The following is a 22,468-nucleotide window of genomic DNA, read 5'->3' on the forward strand; positions in this document are numbered from 1 at the left end:
TATATTCAGAGAAGTCTCACTGCCATTTCTAACCCCCTGCTCTCCCTATTATCGTCAGTGTCTGGTTTATATTTATTTCTGAAGGTAGGAAAAAAGTAAGTATATACTTGCTTTGTGTTTTTTTCTTTATACTCTTATTTTCCTTTTCTTACTCAAAAGGTAGGATGCTAAAATAATCTGCACACCCCACCCCACCCCGCCTTAGGAATCACTTTGTATTGGTTCAGAGTATAAGAATCAGTAATTCTTAAATTCTGGGAAAGACTGAGCCAGGTTACTACTGTTCACCTTATTATACTTTTAATAAAAAGTTATTAGCCTTAATTTGCAGCCTCTCTAAGCCAATCTTGACTTTAAATAAAGCTCACAAGAAATCAAACCAGCAAACCTCACTGCAAGGTAGGCTGGGATGTTCTTTAAGATGAAAATCTGTCAAATGCTTATAAATAGGTAAACCTATATTCATCAAATGAATTTCTAAGGAAAAAAAAAACAGCGAAAACAAGCAATGGATCAATGAACAGGTCTAGAAGGAAGATGGGAGTTTCTGACATTTTGGAAGGTGGCCACACAGATTGAGTAAATGCCATCTGTATCATTTCTTAGTCTGCCAAGAAGGAACAAGATTGGAGATGTATAAAAACAATTCGCGCTGTGATCTGGAAGTTTAGCTTAAAAATGAAGTTGAAAGCCAATTTACATTTTACAAATTCAAACCCTCTATGCAAGTATTGGCTTGAGTGAATCCCACTTGTTAGAGCAGCATTTGGGAAGCCTATATCCAATTGGGAGGTCAAAGACATGAAAATCCTTGCCAAATAGTTTATGGCAAAAGAACTACATGCAGCTCTGAGTTTAGCTAGGTGTGCTTTCTAAACCCTAGGCTAACACCCAACAAAGTTTACTAAGACAGAAACCGTATATGTTTTTTTAGTTACCATCCACTGCTTCCCATAAAGTATGGGCTCCAGGGAGGAAGAAGACATCAAAACTCAATATTAAATTTTTAAAAATTGACTTTAAAGACCTAATACTAAACAGTAACTATGTAGTAACAGGTATTGTAACCAAATGTAGGTAGGTCAATGGGATCTTTCAGAATCCACTCTGTAGATAGGTGGAATAGTTTCAATTTAAAAAAAAAAAACAAAGTAAAATCACTTTAAAGATCAGCTGCAAGAAAAAAAAAAAAAAGATCAGCTGCAGGTAGCTTTAGTTTCCATAGCTTTTAACAAAACCCAAAATATTAAACTTCTAGGAGACTAGAGACATAATACAAGGACAAGAATCTGACAATCACATAAAAAACTGTAACTGTATTAACTGTATTTTTCATTCTAGAGAGGTAGTATTTGCCATCTCTTCCTGACTTTCTAACTTGAGATGTTTATGTTCAATTTTAGATGAGTCTCAGTATGAAATCATGACCTTAGATAGCCTGTAAAAGAAAGAAGCTGGTTGAAAGGAATTATTGGCTGCAATGCCTTTGGGGCTATTTAAAAATAAAAACTACCTGGGTGCCTGGGTGGTTCAGTTGGTTAAGTGTCTTGATTTTGGCTCTGGTCATGATCTCTGGGTCTTGAGATCAAGCCTTGCATTCATTCTGTGCTGAGCATGGAGCCTGCTTAAGATTCTCTCACTTCCTCCCCTCACCCATGTGCTTTCTCACACTCAAAACAAAACAAAAAACCAAAATACCCAAACTACCTATTGCTCCAGAGGGAATACAGTACAATCCCCTCACTCTATTTCCCAGACAAGAATACAAAAATGTGGTTTTCCTGACCTATAACTTTCCGAACATTTTCTAACGAGTAAAGTGGATAGATGCACAAGGATAAAGATCTCTTGCTTTTACATTGTACTGAAAACCAAAAGTCAAAATCAAATTTGGTATAGGAAGAGTTATTCAGCAATTTTATCAATAAATAACAATGCCAGACATCACTGATCTCAGTATTTTTCAAACTATTTTTAAGTTCTGGTGTACAAACAAGGGAAAACACCTGCCAGCATTACATCAGGACTTTTACTTAAAGCTGATTATAGGGATCCCTGGGTGGTGCAGCGGTTTAGCGCCTGTCTTTGGCCCAGGGCGCGATCCTGGAGACCCGGGATCGAATCCCACATCAGGCTCCCAGTGCATGGAGCCTGCTTCTCCCTCTCCCTGTGTCTCTGCCTCTCTCTCTCTCTCTCTCTCTCTCTGTGACTATCATAAATAAATAAAAATTAAAAAAAAAAAGCTGATTATAAATTTGAAATCTACACTTACTGGTACTGTAAAAACCAAGGTTCTGAATGCCTAGATTTCTATGATATTCTAGTTTAAGCAATCTGCTTCAACATAAGTGGCCTGAAGATATGATTTCCTTACTGAGGATATGTATTTTCAAAAAATTTTATAATCTTTTGAGTGCAGGATTTACTCTGCTCCGAGGAAAGAAACAGGAGTGAGGATTAAGTGACTTGCTGAAGGCAAAATTTGCTAACAATACGGAGTTTTGTTTTTTTTAAAGGAAAATACAAGGGAGAAAAATAATCCCTACAAGTCTAGTACTATTACCCTTCTTTTGGAATAGGCTAGAGGAAACAGTAGCTCTCCCCTTTATTTTCAAGAAGACAGTTACAGAATACTCTCCAATTGCACTGAAGCTTTCTCCGCTTCCAGATGAACACTTGGTGAGGCTCTAGGGAAGAAAAATAATTCTTTTTTCCAAAATCTACTTTGATTTTAGGAGAAGTGAAATGATGAAAAGAAATGTAATATTTTAAAGTTGCCATTTTATTATCTTTGAAGGGTAGGGTTCCTTGGACTTAGAAAGGGTGAGGACAAAGTATAAGAGCCCAAACATTGTGGAAGCAAAAAGCTCCATTCTGGCATATATGTCTACTGTCTTCTGGAGACAGACTGGAGAGGAGAAGAACACACAGGCAATCTAACCCTGACCACTAGGATGAGGGAAATGACCCCAGAATGTCTTGTAGATATCAAAAGTAATTTAGAAGCTCCAACTATGTTTATTTATACAAGAAGGTATTCAATCTGGCACGGTTAAAACCAACCAATAACTTTTTTTTCATCATTTGGGAAACCTGCTGATTATTTTCATAAGAAATGATCATACTTTAAAACGTGCAACAGAGGGTGCTTGGATGGCTCAGTCAGTTAAACTTCTGCCTTCCAGCTCAGGTCATGATCCCAGAGTCCACTACTGTGCATCTGGCTCCCTGGTCAGCGGGGAGTCCGCTTCTCCCTCTACCCTCCCTTCCCCCACCCCCCACTTGTGATCTCTCAGAGTACACACCCTTAAACGGAAAACTCCACTAAGTTCCTTTCTCCTCTATGGTGTGGTACTCAAACAGTATCTACTCCAAGTCACCTTACATCTTACAATATGTCTGAAAGATCTTACAAAGTCACATTTATCCAATACAAAACAAGTTCTCTGACTTTACTACAACGAAGTTCTTATAATGTTATCAATTTTATTGAAGTATTTAAACAACATATGCTGATTGAATTTTGATTCCATATCCACACTAGATATTTATTTAAACTACTCATTTAATGAAGAAAACATTCTAGTTATATGGTTTCTAGGAGAGTTTTTCCAAAAACCGAACAGCAAGTTTTAACTATGTAGCTTATAAGCTGAATAAAATCTTAAAATAAACAGTCCCAGGAAGTGAGGTCTGAAATCCCTTTGATCATTCAAAGGGCTTCTTTAAAAATAGAAAATAAATATAATTGGTGGTGTGATTATATTCCCCTAGATTAGGGAGCTTTGGCTTTAATGCATCACTGAGCAAACAATGAGATGTCCTTGTACTAACATAACAACAGGTTGGAAGGTTTCACAGCAGAACAGTTTTTCCATATGCTGAACAACTGGAGCAGTTACAACGGGAATCATCTAGAGCCTCCAGGCTCCTCTGGGGAGGACTGTGGGCTCTGTTCTTTAATGGACTCTTAGTGTCTAACAGTTTGGCCTAGAAGGCCTGAACTTTTCCAGCAATCCCTCTGTGTGGGTCTGGACCCTTAGATCTCAGGCAGAGAAACAAGAGTTCCTTGTAAAGAACACCCTTAAAGACGTCTTGATCCGTATTTACACTGAAGATCAGATTCCAGGGAGGTAAAGCGAGAAATGGCACAGGACTCTGTGTGCTCACTGTGCTCCAACCTCTAAATCTGACCATGTCACTTCTACATAATTCTGCCAGTGTCCCAAATGAAATCTCATTCATGCTTCTGCAATATATGTTATACATGGTACTAATCCTGAGGCAGGGTTTAGCCATTCAAGTCAAACACCAACTTTTCCAAGGATAGAGACATATTAATATTGGTATACATGAAGCAAAGCCTTATCTGCCTTCCCCTTTTTATCCTGAGTTCTGTTTGATAATAAAGCAATAGTGACAGACCCTTCAAGACTAAAAAGGACTATTCCCCCCCCCCCCCCCACCACCGGTCTGGGTCTCAAATCCACTCCCTTTGGCTTAAGGCTATCTGGCTTGCCAGCTTATCAGCTGTCTGAGTTCTGTCCTTTGTTTCCTCTCATCTCTCTCCAGTCTTCACTCCTTGTCTATTTTCTCAGTCCTTCATCAATTCCTTCTGGAAGGTTGTGTTTTGAAGCCAGAATTTTGCTAAAATGCCCTCTCATGATCTTTATAATTTTATTATCACTTTTAGTCCAGGAATTGATAATATAAATTATGTTAAAGCAATTCTCATCTTCTGACCTGATTTTTAATCTACTGAATCCAAGAAAGCCAGCTAATCAGAAATCAGAGGCGGGAATGGCAACAAAATCAAAATCATTCAAAGAGTGCAGACTCAAGAAACGCTATTGGTGTAGTGGATGCCTAGCAATTCCTTGCAATTGCTTTATTTATTTATTTATTTATTTATTTATTTATTTATTTATTTATAGACATCCTTAAGTTCTTTGCAAGTGGCCTCAGCTATATAGAATAAACTATAATCCAGTGTGGCTAGGAGACAATAGTCCCAAACACCCTAATCATGGCCTGGCTTAATCCCAATCACCACATTCTCAATTCTAGGCAAGCATTCTAGGTTTTTAGCCCGGGGTTCATGGATGGGCTTCAGGCTGCCAACTCCCCTTATAAGTAAATTGTCAAAAATATGTGTGCATGCGTGTTTATTTTTCTGGAAAATGAACACGGGTCTGTAGGGCTCCAAAAACCAAATGGTTAAGAACCACTACACTAGACTTACATGACCCAAAAGTAATGACCTTACAATGTAAACTCCAGAGGATATGGATCTTTGTCTTGTTCACTGATGAATCCTAAGTGCCCAGCACAGGTCCTCAGATACAGTAGTAGAGCTCAACCCTGAGCTGACACAGAGCTGCATGATTTCTGGTCACAGTTTATTCTGAATATTCTGGAAAGAAGAGTAACCATAAGCTATTTCCAGTCCTCTCACATGGACACAAGATTCTTCCTCATGGCCAAAGTCACCCAAGATAAGTAGGAGCTACATTACCATCCCAATATCAGATTTCATAACTATTTTGGCCAGTCTTGCTGATAATCTAAAAGAGTGGTTCCAAATATGGGATCTTTCAAGTTTAAGCTGTTTCAAAAAGCACATACTATCCTATTCCCCCTGCCCCTGTATACCTCAACCCTTCCCCATTCTGATTAAGTAGATCTAGGTTAGGGCCCTGAAATGAATGTTTTGAAAAAGCTCCCTAGGTGACTGATTCCTTCCATTCCTTCCACTCCATGAGAAGTACTCATTGAAGACAATCTAAGCAGAATCTGAAAAGCAAACATAAGCACACTGAGTTTACCAGACTCCTGATAAAGCAACTGAAGGCAACACAGGGAACAAACGGGTTAGACATGTCTTGTTCAGAGATAAAACAAGGCAAAGAAAGTAGAAAATCTGCCCTTTTAATACCAACTCCATCTGTCAGGTACAGCCAATCCATCAAATGGATCTATAGGGTTTAGGAGAACATGACAAAGAGCTTGTCATAGGAAGAGAGACTGTATTTTTATAATGGCTTGGTCCAAAAATCAGTAAAAATTGGCAAGGTGCTCTCATTCCAAACATGCCCAGTGTTTAGCTAATCCCCTCCCTGTGGAGTCAGAAAAGAATGTGCAGAATTCTGAACCCTCTATTCCTCAAATAGGAGGGGGGTTCCTTCTTCTGAATGCAAGGGTTGCAACTAATCTCAACTTTCCACTCCTAATTACCAACTAGGTAGAAGAATGAGATGCCTTCCAACGTGGGTGCTCTACGTCTAATCCTTATGAGTTATAAATATTCTATACCCCACCTCACAAAAGCTATACCTCTGCCAACCTCAGCTCATTTTCAACTGGCAAATAATGACAGAAACCACCCACAGAATAATGTTTCCCTCTGGGAAATCCTAGGGAAGGGTGCAATAGGGTCAGTGCCTCCAGTGTGCCTTTTCCCTGGACTTACAATACAGCTTATTACATTTAGAACATCATGTTCCCAACCAGCTTGGTCTCTTTTGTGTTATAAACCTGAAGTAAACAGATTCTACAGCAGCTACAAGTCTGTTACCAAGGCCACTGTATTGATCAGTATAATTAACATTCACAATTCATCTAGTCCAGCATGACAAGCCAGCTGGGCTACTCTCTATACAAACTGAACATTGGGAATCTTCATGTCTTGCTTCCTAAGAAGTCTGGTGCTCTGAAGCTGAGCATGCAAAACTCAAGTACTAAACTCGAAGTAGGATACTACCTGGCCACCCACAGGAAACTGAATTAGTTACCAGAACAACTGAACACATCTGCCATCTTTACAAAGTGCCTATTTTCTACTTCCAAAACTACAGAATTCTGAGGGTCTCCCTTTCCCCTGAATCCTGCTTACGTCACATACTTAAGGGAAACAATACACACAGAATCCTCAATGCCAACTAGAGCCTGATTCCTGGTTAGGACAAGCATTGGCCCACTTCCCAGAGGACTGTAACTCTAAAAGAGGTGTATTTCAAAGACAAGGGCATATGAAGCTTTTGAACATGGAGCTCAGCCGTTGGTTCAGAAGTGGCAGCTAGGGCTGCAAAATGAGAAGAATCAGAAGTCTGCCTGGCATTGCAGGGCAGGGCTGTTGTTTATTACTTTTAGGATTCCAACACAAATTCCAAAATGAAACTGTTCAACTCACTGCTGGCCCTCAAATCTCGAATACCATAAGAGTAAGCTTCTGTTCCTTAAATCAAAAGCATGTGTAAACCAGAGTACCACTTTCAACTTAGAACACTGTCACTAATGCTAAGGGTTTAAAACTTGGTGGGACATCACATTACCTTCCCACTACATGTAAGGATACCCCTAACCTGCTAGCCTACTGCCCTGTGGTTCTTGGCTACTGGGCTGAGAAGCTGGAGGCCTTGTGTCTCAACAGTCTTCTCCCTTATCTTCGATTTCTGGCATTATATAGGGATCTATAAAGCTGCTGGAAATTCTTCTCAATTTCTCACCTGCAGTTCTTGGTATTTCCATTATTACCCACATGAGAGGGATCTGAATCAGAAAAACCACCTTCGCCGACTGAAGAGGACAGCGGGCCAAAGCAACCAAGTGAGTCCAACCCACTTTCTCCTAGCGATAACCATCTCCCAATATTTTTACTCAATAAACAATTATTGACAGTACTTATACACCAAGCACTGTATACTATCTGTATGTGTGAGATGTGGTCCTTGCCCTCAATATGCCTGCCTGATCTACAGAAACCAAGTGAAAATTAAGATTCAGATATCAAGTCAGTCCTGAAAAGTTTTGAGAGGTACTACACTGAAATCAAATCTATTTTTGAGAGATACAAGGGAACAAGTTATTTTGTTTAGTTTTGATAGTGTAGCCCGTGAATTCCCTAAACACTCCTGGGAATCAGCTCTGAAGCTTTAGAGGCACCCACAGTTCATTTGAAGGGCAGAGGGCATGAGATAGTACAAGAACCCCCAGAAGCGACTGAAATGCTGGTTTCATATGCCTAAGTTCCTGAGTTGAACCCTCACGGCATTGATAATGAGTCTCTTGGGAAGGTGAGGAGCATCTCACAGAGGGGGATGACAGAGGACACCAACAACCTCAGCTTTGTTTCAAGGACAAACAGCAAGCTGGAAACAATCTCAGCAGTTTCTGGATCTGTAAAGGGAAGAGATACTATGGCATAAAGACCTCCTCTTCTAAATCAGAGTTTTTCGCCCAGGATCCACGGGTGACAGTAAGTACCACAAGTCCTCTGAAAAGTATATGAAAGTTTTTGTGTTCCTGGATTTTCCCAAAGAACTATAATTTTCTTAAGATTTTTAAAGGGATCTGTGACTCAAAAGATTAAGAACCAGCGAGTATCTCAGGAGCCTCCCTCTAACTGGCAAAAGAGAAACCTATTTTAGTTTTCTACCTTCCACACACACTTGTCTACTTACTCCTCTCTTCTAAAATTAGAAACAGAGATGAGGGTGTGCACTTTGAAAATTCAAGGTGGAGAGCTCTTTTCTACATCTCCAAAATAAAGCTAATCATCACGAGAACCCAAATAAATCTTTCTTAAGACCTTTGAGGAAAGAGGTGGTCAAAAAGGGCAGAGCAGAACCACTGTCCTAGTTATTTTTCTGATAGGTCTCTTTTCTGATTTCAGGATCCTAAGATCATAATGAAAACTAGTCACAGTCCAAAAATTTTAACTTGAGGTCAAGTAGTACTGGCTAGTCCTGGAGAAAGGGAATAAAGTAATTCCCATTATGCCCATGGAAACTTGTGCACCAAAGGTTCACTTTAATAAGTACCATAAGAGTTGGAAACACTTCTTAAAAACAGAACTTCCAAAATCCTGACATTACTCAAACAGTGGTAATGGACAGCTTCATTTGGGAGATAAAAATGCAACATGGTTTACACTCATCTCCTCCAGGCCTTTAACCCTCACTCCGTCAGTCACCAATTCACCATCTAGCTCACAGAGCTGTGCACCACTGCAGATCAGCATATTAGCATTTTCCGTTACCATTTTCTATTCCAATAGCATTTTCCGTGGCACTTCGAGCACACAGCATGCTCAGTGGGATTCCACTGATGGCACTGTACACACACTCTTCAAGAAAGAAGAGAAAAACATACAACAGGGCTTACTCTAGCTGGGCAGTTCTTCAGATTGTAAAGAACTAAGTAAGCCTGAGGCAGGTCCAAGATGAGAAGCATGGAACAGTAAGCAGTCCCAAGCCCCTCCTGTTTAAGCCTCAATCAAGCACACAACGGAGTACGAGGTGTCCATTTTAGCAGTGAACTGGTTTGGGCTGGTCAAGGAGAACATTTTCAGCCCATTAAGCTCTACAGGTTAATCACAGAGGCATGTCAGCTGAGGCCCTGGGACTTCCATGGCAAGAAAGCAGAAGCATGCTGGGCCAGTCCCACATTTGTGTTTCTTCAAAGTCTTTTCCTCGTCTCCACCACGGGATTCCGAGTACAACCTTTTACCAGTAGTTCGTTATACTTTGTGGCCCGTTTGGGTAGTAAATGATTAAGCCCCACTGTACATTACTAAGTAGCACCAATCATTATACTCAGTCTGAGATTAAGGCACTGGGCTGAATCCTTTAGAGAAACTGAACAGAGATAGGAAAAAAATGAAACCAGTCAGAGTATAAACAAAAGCATAGGTGTTCCACCCTAGTTCTGCAATTGCTTCGGAGCAAAGGCCACACATTTCTGCAGCAGAAAATCAGTTAAATGTAATTAGGAGCAGGCTGTTTAGAGCAAAGAGAAACAGTACCTGAGGGAGGGAGCTGGGAGTACACAGGGATGTGATCTGAAGATGATTATGTAAGAAGATAAAATCACACTTCCAAAGGGTCTTTGGACTTGTTTCATGCAATTCAAGGATTCTAGTTTGGGAAGACTCCCAGATGACTGCAGTTTGAGGAAACAAACTCCTGGATTCAGCCTGCCCAGTGTCTGTAAGGAGCCCACCTTTTACAGGTGCCCTGTGTGATGTGGGGGACGGGGGGGGGGGGGACACGGGGGGGTCAGGTGGTATACCACATCCCATTTCTATCACAAGCTCTAAGTTCTCCTGTTGTCTGTGTACCTCTTAGAAATCAAATAATTCAGTGTTCAGTAGGTGCAAGCCCTATGTAAAATAACATTTTTCTCAAGGAAAAATTTTTCCCTGTTGAAAAAGCATTCCAATAGAATCATCTTTGTTTTGGCTCTTTAAGATTATTTCAAAACTCCATATGACCCATGGTACTATTCAGAGTTTACAGAAGCAGTCACTGAATAGCATGCTGGGATAACAGGTCTAAAGCAGAACTGTACCAGGCAAATGAGAAATATGGTCACTCTGGTTATAAAGGAACCAAAGCGTTAAGCAAATTTAGTAAGTTTACTAAATGCTAATCCCCTCAACAATCCTGTAGTACTACCATTATTCCTCATTTTATAGACAAGAAAATGGAGGCTGCAGGGGTTAAGTCACTTGTCCAGAGTCACACAGTTATGAGATGGTAGGGACTGAAGGTAAACCTGATTCCAAAAATCAAGCGCTTAACGTACATTGTACTTCTCCCTCGGTTTTAGGAACAAAAAGGGGGAAGTTAAAGAGACCTTACATAACAGCCAAGCAACAGTGGGATAGCAAGAGAACTACCTGAATGAGTAACAGAAAAGGTGAACATAACGCTATGTGAAGTTTTAACTGCTTGTCATATGCAGGACACTGACACCGTTGACAAAGGTCAGAAGGAAAATTTGTGAATCTGTTTTCACTTTGGATTCTTAGATTTCAGGCTGAATAAACTCTGGTCCATGCAAATGTGTTGTTCTTCGTATCTGATGAGGATGCTCTGACCCACCTCAACACAATGTGTTTGGAATTATTCTACTCAGTATAATAAAGGTAGCCCTTCTTTATAAAATTTTAATGTTCAAATTCCCAAACTTGAGAAACTGGTAAGTAGAAATGATTCTCCTTTACAGGCCAGTTCCTTTATTTTATTTTATTTTTTTATGATAGTCACACAGAGAGAGAGCAGAGAGAGAGAGAGAGAGAGAGAGGCAGAGACATAGGCAGAGGGAGAAGCAGGCTCCATGCACCGGGAGCCCGACGTGGGATTCGATCCCGGGTCTCCAGGATCGCGCCCTGGGCCAAAGGCAGGCGCTAAACCGCTGCGCCACCCAGGGATCCCCAGGCCAGTTCTTTTAAATAAAGGCCCCAAGAAGGCATTAAAGTGCTTGTTTACAGATCATAAGTACTTGAGACTGCAGTATATTTATGAAGAGTCATAGGCAACTAGAAAGCTACATGATTCTATGTATCAAAATACCTTCATAAATAACTTTACAGGAATACACCAGGTAACACACATTGGATCCAAATGGATACCCTCCTGATAAAAGATACATAAGTGTAATCTTGCCAGCAAGAGATCTAGGAAACCAACAGATTCCTCTCTGTTAAAAGAAAATCATCTAAAGTAAGTTAGAACAAAGTAATATGGAAACTAATGTCTGATTAAACAAATCAAATAAGAAAAAGAGATAATCACTATCTGTGGAGAAATCCAAACAAGACCTTCTTATGCCTCTGACTTGTTTGAAGACTGATACTAAAATAGTAGTTGCTCTAAAGAGAATCAAGAGATGCTTATGATGTAGAGAAGATAGCAAATATCCACCTATCAAACCTTTTCTCGGTGTATCTAAGAAGTACTGGTGCAAATTCTGTAAAACTGCACCAAGAATCAGCCATAACATAGCCCCGATGAGAAGAGGAGCATCCTATCCTGCATTTCTTTCACCCAACAGGTTAGCAGCTAAAGAGTACTCACTAGGGCTCTACTTGGTGTCCTAAGTCCTAGCAAACGCTTTTGATATGCCTTATTCAAATAAAGAATATCTTACAAGCAAAAGTAGTTGTTTTGTGTCTTCCCTTTTCCTCTACTGTGCTGGTGGTAAAAGTCTACAGAGATCTTAGTGGTTCAATGCCTAACGTATCACTCTGGAAAGTCCGTCCAGTCCCAGTCTCCCCCCAATAAATGTTCAGAAGTACAGACAATAGCAAATGCTCTGATAGGCCTACCAGAGAAATAAGTCTATCTTAGGGAAGTTTCATCAACAAGCTGAAGATATGGGTTTACGCTTAGGAAAAAAACAAAAACAAAACCTTGATACAATGTCAATTTCCAAAGACCCAAAGACAGCTATCATCCTTGCAACACAAAGTAGCAGAAAGAAGGATAAATACCCAGTGATTATGGGGAACTAGCAGACTTATTTGGGTTAACTGGTAGCTGCCAACATCAAACAAAGATCCTCCTTAGTTGTGGCACAATGTACACTCCCTTACAACTAAGGGACGCCTTTCCTCATCCAAATTTTCCTGGCAATACAATCTGAAATCAACAGTAACAGTTGTGAACAAGCCTCACCATGGGACTCATACTATAGCTGTTAATACTGTCCCATGAAAATTTCCTTTAGAACTTTGTGACAGCCAAGGCTGTCTTCCCAAGGAAATGGTATGTATTATCTCCTATGTCTGCTAATGTGATGATTCCCTTTATCCTCTGGCTCCTAGTAAGCTTGGAGCTGCACGTGATGATCAGCCTCATCAACTGTTTTAGTCCTCAGGGTTAATAATATTTTTTCCTTTCCTTCTATAGTTTTGACTTTCTACCTATATGTGTCTTGTGTTATAAGCCATCTCAAATACTCACTAAAAAGAGAGAGTTAAAGTATACTAATAGACTTCCTCAAAACCACTTTTGCAATCTTAGCTCCTCACAAGCGCTTATCTCCACCTGTCCCAAATAAAAAGCACTTATTTGGTAGATGAGGAAACTGAACCTCATTTGCTTAAGGTGGTACCCATTTAGTTGAGTTCTTGACAGACAGATCAAGCCTTGAATCAAACCAACAAGTCCTGTTAACTTCACGGTACTGTGGCAGACCCTGGGGCATACAAAACTAAGTTATGATTATGGCTGAAGAACCTTAACCTATGCTTTTAATTGATGGACATGAACTCTTCCCCGAAGTGAATAAAATTTCACCAGTTACACTGGAATCTGATCTAAAGACTATCAAGGTCACCCTAGAGTAACCTATAGCCTGACTGGCACCTCACTTCCTGAGAGGCCTCAGGGCTTGGAGTGATCTAAGGATTACTTGGTCTAGAGCCAGGCTGGAATCCTCGCAGGTTAAGGACGGCACCTTTTGAAGAGCCCTTTTACACCATCCAGTAAAGCCAAGCTACATTTTTTCTCTTTTCTCATGCTTTCTCACATTATCCACACATGGCAGAGGTACATAAGTGACTTAAGTCATAATGTCCAATTCACTTGTTCTGAAAAAACAGGTCACCTAGAACTGGCTATGTGACCTTGACTAGTCCTCAGTCAACTCATTAAATAAATGCCTTTTACCATCACTGGGGAAAAAAAGTAATTAGTCATCATAAATCACTTTAATACAAAGTGCTATGTAAATACTAAACAACAGAGCTAAGAGCAAGATTAGAGAGAAACAAGGGGGTAGGTACACTGACCAACAAATGGAAACTTAGGACAGTCTTCCCACAATCCTGGCAGAAGATGCTCATTTCAGCTAACGGAATGAGTCTTTAAAATCATCTTTATTTGGTTTGACAATAATACACATAACAATATTCCTCCTAGGAAGAATAGGGGAGAAGGAATATTTATTCCTGGTAGGTTGTCCTATGGACATCTCAATTACTAGTTAGCCAGGAGGACAATTAATATTTAAATATCTACTAGAGGGATCCCTGGGTGGCGCAGCGGTTTGGCGCCTGCCTTTGGCCCAGAGCGCGATCCTGAAGACCCGGGATCGAGTCCCACGTAGGACTCCTGGTGCATGGAGCCTACTTCTCCCTCTGCCTGTGTCTCTGCCTCTCTCTCTGCGTGACTATCATAAATAAATAAAAATTTAAAATAAATAAATAAATAAATAATCTACTAGATCCTAGATGTAGAGCTAGGCACGATACATACACTGGTTAACAAGAGTACCTGCCTTTATTCAGTTTACAATCTACAATACAAACTGTCTTGGCAATTGCAACAGCATGGGATAAAATTAAGGCAAATAAGAATAAAGGCGCTTAATACCTGAAGCAACTAGACAAAGAGGACAGTCTAATGGGGAGAGGAAGAGTTCAGGGAATTAGGATACCAGGGCTTTTCCCTAACTCCTCATAGGTTATTATCCTTAAGCATTCTTAGAAAAGCTGTGTCTCCAAATAGTGCAGATTACAGGTACTGTCCCAACAAAGCAGTCAGCTGAACCGAGAGCACTCAAATCAGACACCACAGAATCAGAAGATCTTCTACTACCTTTTTAATGCATTCTATTGATAAGTTTCTTAATTTTGTGGGAAAGCGGAGCTACAGCACACAACAGCGACCTGTCTTTTCAATCCTTCATTTGATTTCTGGAGTGGTAGATTATCCTCCTTTAAAAACAAAGTCATCGCTCCCAGGATGACAGCTTAACGAATTCAGGTCTCAGGAACCTCAAGGACCGTAACTCTTCCCGCAAACCTCGCTTTACTTAGCTTACACAAGCGCTGCATCCCATCAAACACTGCAGGCAGAGACAGCCTCGAACGAAACACTGTCTTTACAGGAGGGAAATATTTATCCAGCTCCTCACTGGTTCAGAAAGGTCACCTCTTTGCAAAGGTTCTCGGGTCCACTGTTCCCTGGGTGCCAGGTATGTGGAAAGTCAAGATGTGGTTGGCAGCCAATGCTCACAAAGCACTTGGGACCCCAATTCCACCAGAAAGCTAGGTAAGACTAAAAGGTCGTTACTTAATCTTTCACGACAAGAGAATCAGAAGGGTGTCCTTTGAGCTCAACTCGCAGCACAATAGCCTAAAGTTGTTCTGCCTCAGTTAAGTGCAGTCAAGAATGAGCAATCGTTCCTTGCCACCCACCCTCCAACCCACCCGGGCTCCTTTCTCAAGGGATGCCTAAGGGATCTATTCACATGACTACAATCAACCTGTATTCATGGCGGTGCCTGCTGTCACCAACCTCCAAACGTTAGTATCTCACATATGCCGAAGCAACTGGATGACCCTGGAAGGTGAAAATCATACTTTCAAGTCCACACTGCCCTCGCTGCTTTCGCCTGCGTGAAACAGCTGGCTTCAGGTCTTTTCCCTCTTGCCTCCAAGCTGAGCACGCAGCTGCCGGGTAAGCCGGCCCGGGTCCCAAACATCTGCCCACAGCAGCCCCGCCAGCCTTACCCCGCTCACCTGGGGGTCTGCACGGCGCGTTCCCGGGGGCAGGTCACGAGGTCCGCCGAGTCGGCCCCCCGCCCCCGCCTGGCCCTTCATCCGGGAAAAGTCAGCCGCAGATTGAAGGCCCGGCCCTTTCGGGTTTCATAAAGATCCCGGAGGAGCAGGGCCGAGGGACAAAGGAAAGTGGGGCCAGCGGCGGCCTCTGCGGCTCGGGGCGGCCCGGGGCACTGCCCTCCGCATCCCCCCCCCCCCGCCCGAGGCCCCGCGCCGCCTGCAGCCCGGCCCGCGCCCGCTCGCCCCCCCGCGCGAGGCCCCGGCCCAGGCCCCCGCCGCCACCGGGGCCCCCGCACCTTCTTGGGCGCCTTGGTGACGGTGGCCATGAAAGAGTACTTCTCGGCGTCCTCAATCTCCTTGGCCTGCTTCAGCTCCTCCCCGACCCCGGGCAGCGGCATCGCGTCAGGCATCGACATCCCCCGGCCGGCCCGGCCCGCGCGGCCCCGCCGCCCCCGCCTCGTCCCCGCGCGGCGCCCGCCCGCCGCCCGCCTCGTCCCCGCGCGGCGCCCTCCGACGCGCGCCCGCCCCCTCCCGCCGGCCCGCGCCCAGCCGCGGCCGAGCCTACGCTGCGGCGGCCGGGGTCTCGCCCGCTCGGCAGTCGGCACCGGCCGCTCAGCGACGGCGGCGGCAGGAGCGCCCGGGGCTGCAGCGCCGAGCTCCGGCCGGCCCGCGCCGCCACCTCCGCCGCACGCCGACACGCACGCAAAGTAAGGGTAGAGGGCGGTGACGCCACGTCAAGTACTGGCAGCCCGAGCGGGGCGGGGCCGCGGCGTCCCGTCCTGACGTCACCACGCCGGACCGGCGGCAGAAGCCCCGCCTTCTTCCTCCTGCCCCGCAGGTTCCCAGAGTGAAGCGGGACGTTTCCGCCGCCAGGTGGCGGCATCCGCCCTGTGAGCGGCGCGTGGTTCCGGGCCAGGAGGCCTGGGGACTTGAGCGGGGGCAGTTGGGGCTGCGGGTCCCCGCTCGGCCGGAGAGGGGCGAGGGCGGGCTGCTGGGGAGCCCGGAGCCCCCCGCGACACGTTCTGCAGCCGCGCCAGGGAGTGCGGGGGCCGAGCCGCCGAGCCGCCGAGCCGCCGAGCCGCCGCCCCTCCCCCCGCGCGCCGCGGGGCCCGCCGCAGCCCTCGGCCTTCCCACGACCTTGCGGGAGCCGCCAGCCGCCAGCCGCCAGCCGCCTGCCGCCTGCCGGGGAAGGCCCGCCCGGGGACGTCGTCGGGCCGGCGGGGGCCGCGAGGGTCCGGCCCGCCAGGGCGCCCTTGCGTGGCTCCTCTGCGGGGCGGTGGCCGCAGCTCGTCCCAGGGCCGGGCGACCCCACCTGGAGCCTGCTGTCAGCCCGGGTAGCGAGTCCTTTGAGGCGTAAGCGACCTTGGCTGAGTGCCCACGTCCTGTGTCCTGTGGAAAGTCCAGGGCCCTCCCCAAGAGTTCTGTGACTTACGGGGGGACCTAGATCTCCGTGGTCGCCCCTGGCTCTAGTTTTCTGCCTCATCTGAGGTCTTATTCACCATCCCGCTGGTGTGGCCATTTTTCAGTTCCTGCTGTCAATTCAGATATGGAACACAGCCCTGTCTGCTTTCAGCTCCCACCCCTATTCCAAAACAACTGCAAAAATAATGCCGTAACATGTAGCAGAACTTTTAATGAAGGTTTGTGGGCCACAGGGGAGAGATTACATCACACGGCAAACAATTTAAAGTCACATTTCTGAAATGTTCTGAGAAGTGATTTTGGCTACCCTGTCACCTGGGGTTTCTCCCTGGCCACACCACCGCACTAAGCTCCGCGAGCCCACTGCTGTCTAATGTGGCTTCCTCCTGTTACTCCCTTTTTAAATTTAATTTTATCTTAATTCAGTTAATTAACATATAGTGTATTATTAGGTTCAGAGGCAGTGTTCAGTGATTCATCAATTGTACATAACACGCAGTGCTCATTCCATCAGTATCCTCCTTGATACCCATCACTCAGTTACCCCCACTGTTACTCCCTTCCCATCCTTCCACCTCCCTCTCTCCTCCTTGACTGACTCTGGGAAGCCAGATTCCTCTCTACTGTGATGAGTAATTCAGGTCCTCCCAGTGCCCTTTTCTCAAGGGCTCCACCAAGCCCACCTCTTTATATCCAGAAGCCCACCAGGTCTCTGACAGGCTCAGCTCTTTGAAGAAAAGAGCTGTGCCTTGAAATGACATCTTTTTTCACTGGTTTGTGTTCAAGATTGGGGAGGGTGTGAAATACATGCCTCTTGGGGCCCCGGAAATCTTAGTCAGAGAAGCCCATGTTCCAACCGCCCCACCCCATGGGGCCACGTGTTTGAATTGGGCTTTGGAAATGGCCAATGGGGTGCATGCTTCTGCAGATCCTCATCTTCGCTGTTGGGATTCACTCAAAGCTCCCCAACTTCCCTCTCAGGGGTATTCCTGTATCAGAAGGGACAGAGAGCAGGGGGACCAGAATACCAGATTCATTCACATGGGTACCACACTGGTACCTTCCTCTTTATCTCTCAGCTGGGGCCAGGAACCATACTTGCCCACCCAGGAGTCTTTGGACCTACAGCCTAAAGTAGCTTGCAGCCCATGAGTTTGCCCAAATGTTGTCAGTGTCCAAGGATCAGAGGTGCTTGCTCAGAGAACAGAGGCAGAGCCAGTTGGAACAGAAGTAAAAACTTCATATCCCTAGAATAGGAAAGCATGTGACTTAGGCTAGCTTATTAAAAAAAAGAAAAAACAACAAAAAACAAAAAGCGCACAAAAAAGTAGATGTGTCTGTCCTCTGGATTTGATTTTTAAAATTCCCATTGTCTGAGGGCTTTGTCTCTCTGAGCCCAAATTTTGCCATGGGTCCTAGCAATCAGACTGTGAGACTCCGTGAGAGGGAGGTTCACCACTCTGACTCCTCCTGAATCAAAGTAAGAGGTTTTCCCTAACACCTCACTCATGGAATTGGCCGTTGCTGCTGCTGAGGATGCTCAAGGCAGAGTCGGTCTGAGATGAAACAATACCCTTGCAGTTTGAACCAGGAAGGAGACCAGCAGGTCTGACTCCACTTACCTGAGTGCCTGGCCCAAGGGGAGGCAGGGGAGGCTGAGCTAGGGGAACTGGGTTCTTTATTTTTTTTTTTTAATTTTTATTTATTTATGATAGTCACAGAGAGAGAGAGAGAGAGAGAGGCGCAGAGACACAGGCAGAGGGAGAAGCAGGCTCCATGCACCGAGAGCCCGACGTGGGATTCGATCCCGGGTCTCCAGGATCGCGCCCTGGGCCAAAGGCAGGCGCCAAACCGCTGCGCCACCCAGGGATCCCGGGAACTGGGTTCTTAGAATGGAAGGCAGGAGTGATAGTACTCCCTGCCTGGAAAAAGCAGCAGACCTATGTGGTTCATGTCGGGCCAGGGCCCAGGGCCCAGGGCCTTCCTGGAAATCAGCCTGCTGCAGAGGACATGGTTGGCTGCTATTGCTCCCACCATGTGTGGACCAGGGCCCGAAGAACTCACCCAGCCAGAGAGTATGATGACATAACATGGGTGAGAACTGTTGCATGCTGCACCCTCTCCCTCCTAGATGGTCCCACTTGGCCCAGGTAGGGGGGTTGCCTCTCATGGATATCAAGAAATGACCTGTGCTCAACCTGCCTACCCACCTATCTGACTCAGCACCTCTGAGCTAAGTCAGGTAGGTGAGTCAGGGCTCTTTCTCCTGAACGGCACCATCCATACACAGATAAGAACAATGACCAGGAGCCAACGTTTGAGAAGAATAGAGCCCCAAGGCCAGGTACACCTGCTGTGTGTGCGGAGGGAAGGTGTCAAAGAGCCTAGGGACCAGAAGGGACCCTACTCTAGAAAAGAGTAGCCTGAGGGTAGAAATGAATTAGGAGATGCTGTCCCCAGAAATGTGGTGGCACTGGGGTATCACCCATAGGCTTGGTCTTGTTAATGAAATCCACTCTTCTGTCTTCCCAAAAATTTACTCTCCACATTCATTCATTCATTTTTTAAAAAATATTTTATTTATTTATTTGACAGAGAGAGAGAGAGAGAACACAAGCAGGGGGAGCAGCAGGCAGAGGGAGGAGGAGAAGCAGGCTCCCCATGGAGCAGGGAGCCCAACACGGGACTTGGGTCCTCGGATTCTGGGATCATGACCTGAGCCAAAGGCAGATGCTTAGCTAACTGAGCCATACAGGCGCCCCTCATTCATCTTTTTAAATTCACAAAATATGCGTCAAATGTTGAAGATGTGCCAGGAGCAGCACTAGATATTGGGGTTACAGAGACAAAAGACGTACTGATCTCTACCAGGGGACAGATGGTGGGGATATGGGGGAGTGGCGGTGGGGATGAGCAGGAAAAGCTTTGTAGAGGCAGCTGCTCCTTGGGCTGACTCTTGACGTAAGATAAACAGCTTGACAAGGTAGAGAAAGGATAGCATGAGAAGAGGCAGGGCAATGAAATGACTTGGTGTATTACGGGCACTGTAGGTGTTTCGGTGCAGGTGGGGCACACAGGGCAAAGTGGAACAGAGTGAGAGCTGAAGGTGGAGCCAGATCCTGCACTGCCTGGCAAGCTGTGGGTAGATGGTGCTGACATCCACCAGGATGAGGAACCTGGGAGGAGAAGCAAGGCTGGGCAGAGGGGCTGCTGAGATAAGGAGTCAGCTTCAGGCATGTTGAGCTTGATTTGTCTGTGGAGTGAACTGTCCCGGAGTCCCAGGGGATCCTGGGTTGGCACCTTTCACACCTGCTTGCTCCCTGCCAGCCTGGCTCCCAGCCAGGGTGAGCTTCCTCCTGGAGGCCTTTCACCTTCTGTAGGCTAGCCTCTCCTCTCTTTAGACCGCCAAAATGAAAGGTGCAGAAAAATTGCAGGAGATCTTGGATGACAACAGAAGCAAGGAAGCAAGGCTCAGTCAGTGGCTCTGCATTGGGTGGATTGCCTCCCATCTTCTTTCTGTCCCGGGCCCTCCATGTTGCACAACTCTGGGAGGCACCATTGACATTGTAATTGATAGGAAGGGGGCTCTGGAGCAGGACTCCCAGATTGCTCTCCGGGCCCCAAAGGGCTCCCCAAGGCAAGGCTCCTAGCTCCACCTCTGCATCTCAGGCACTGGCTCCGCAAGCATGCCTGGCTCCTGCCTCCCACTCAGCTCCTTCCGTCCCCATGTCCTCTCCCCGCCTTGTAACTCTAGCCCTTTGCGGGAAGATGGAAGTCCCCTGGGGGCCTTCTCCTCTGCTTCTTATGATCATGTTTATTATTTATTATAGTTTTGAGCATTATAGGAAAGGAAAACCTGTGAAGATAAAAATCTCTTTGCCTCAAAGTTCACTTCTCTTTCTTGGCCATTTGCAGAAGAAGCTTGCTTTTACATACCTGTGATCAGTAGGTGCATGTCACCTTGTGTTCTGCTTTGATCAGATTACAATATTTTGAAAACACATATTACCACATACAGAGATTGCTTACATGCTTGTCCTTGCCAGCATTTCCCAAGTGCTCCATCATCTTGCCATGAAAGTTGACTTCATCGCGCTCCCAGCGCTGGCCCCTGGTTTCCAACTTAGTGCAATCTGAATAAAGAGTGTGTCAGAGTAGGAGTCAGAGTGGGATAGGCTTTCAAGCAAAACAGACAAGGTTGGGTCACGGCACCCGGGTCCTGCCGGAGAGAAGGAGCAAAAATGTAAATAGTGGGGCCAATGGTCCAGGCTGTAAATAGGAACTGGGGGAAGTTACCTTTCCACCACAGGGGATGTGAGGCCCCATGCTTGGAACTCTTGCTGGCTGACTCACAGCGGGGAGCTGCGTGGTGTGGAGGGAAGCCCGGCAGAAGGACATGTGGCCCCACAAGTCTTAACTCTTACCATTTTGGCTGCTGGAATCCTGGGCCTTTCTGGGCCTCTGTTTCTTCAGGCAAAACAGGAGGATAGCTCTCCCTCTGGGGCTTGTGATGATCCAATATAATAAAATAATAAATACAAAAGAGCTTTGAACAAGTATTGTACAAATGGAAGTTACCAAAAGGTGACTCTAGCTAAAAATCTGGAGGGAAAGGTGTAATTGTCGAGAATTTGGAATTTTCACTGTGCACCGCTTCTCAGAAAGAAGAGGAGCAGCAGCAACCTGCTCATTTTGGGGAAGGTTGTCCGTGCTGGTGCTGAGTACTTGTTTATGTCAGGATCCTACCTCCTTGAGAAGTGTTGAAGTGTCCTTGTCCCAGCCATGAGCAACTGCCACTGCCCTGGCCCAGCCTGGGGTCTGGCTACTGTGTATCCAGCAGCCCCTCCAGACTTCCTCCAGTGCTATCTTCTGTGTTGGGCCACAGAGCCTGATGTATCTTTCTTTAATTTGTATTTTCCAAAACTGCAGCCCATAAAAGTTAAGGCTGAGCAAGCATCCAGTAATTGTAAACAATGTTCAATGTTCAAGGAATCTGTTTTGTTTTGCTGGTTCTTTGTGCTACTTTGTGTACTTTCCTGTAAGAGAGAGAGAGAGAGAGAGAGAGTGGTAAGGAGTTTACCAAAAAAGCAGATTCCAGAAATTGTGAAACTGGCCTTGGGCATCAGCCTACGCCCAGGTCTTTGCCAGTTATTTATTAAGCACACACTTTGTGTCAGGGTATGTGCCAGATGCCAGGGAGCCTGCAGTCAACCAGACATTGTTCCTGTCCTCATGGGGCTTAGAGTCAATGGTGGGACTTTGTCACAAAATCCACCCATACCTTTCCATGGAGGGGCCTCCATCCTCGCTTGCTCCATGTGTCCCACCTTGCAAAGTCCTTTTGAGAAGTGAACTGCATTTACCATGCCAGACCCCAGGGCAGGGAGGAGGATGGCAATCCAACTCCAGAGTTCACGTCGACTTAGCCACCCTTGGCTTTGTCCTGAGTCTTTTAGAAGTTTCTGGAATACTGTCTCCCTGGCATATATCCTGTCCTAAGACGATGGAGAGTGGGCTGGTGAGGCGGAAGTGCCAGCTTGCTGGGACCAGAGACTGCACTGCCTGTCTGCTCCGCCTCTCACTTGGCACTGGCTCCCCACCTGCACCAGCCACCTGCCCCTAGCGCTGGAAGTGGTCTCAGATTTGGAAGAGACAAGAGGTTTGCCAGGTTGATGAGATCTGCTGTTGGGGGCTCAG

General features: G+C 45.6%; 1 protein-coding gene and 1 long non-coding RNA gene across 5 annotated transcripts in view; both read right to left on the minus strand.

Moving 5' to 3' along the window:
• The window catches only part of AHCYL1 (adenosylhomocysteinase like 1), a 40,179-nt gene extending 23,237 nt beyond the window's left edge, over nt 1-16,942 (minus strand). Inside the window, exon 1 of one of the 4 annotated variants that reach the window (XM_035717709.2) lies at nt 16,782-16,942. In XM_035717709.2, the coding sequence (XP_035573602.2) occupies nt 16,782-16,832 (51 nt within the window). In that variant the 5' untranslated portion in view covers nt 16,833-16,942. Of the gene's footprint in view, nt 1-15,310; nt 15,474-15,645; nt 15,826-16,781 lie in introns of those variants that run through there. The other 3 variants (XM_025417308.2, XM_025417310.3, XM_025417309.2) reach the window with 3 other exon arrangements.
• A 2,428-nt stretch (nt 16,943-19,370) lies between these two features.
• Nucleotides 19,371-21,802, minus strand: LOC118355070 (uncharacterized). The gene is made up of 3 exons (XR_007411071.1): nt 21,518-21,802; nt 20,801-21,275; nt 19,371-20,210 (listed from the first exon to the last, which is right to left on the minus strand). It is a non-coding gene; the product is annotated as an uncharacterized LOC118355070 (long non-coding RNA).
• Between the last annotated feature and the right edge of the window lie 666 nt (nt 21,803-22,468).

The sequence above is a fragment of the Canis lupus genome, chromosome 6 (assembly GCF_003254725.2).
Source record: "Canis lupus dingo isolate Sandy chromosome 6, ASM325472v2, whole genome shotgun sequence".
Classification (NCBI taxonomy): domain Eukaryota; kingdom Metazoa; phylum Chordata; class Mammalia; order Carnivora; family Canidae; genus Canis; species Canis lupus.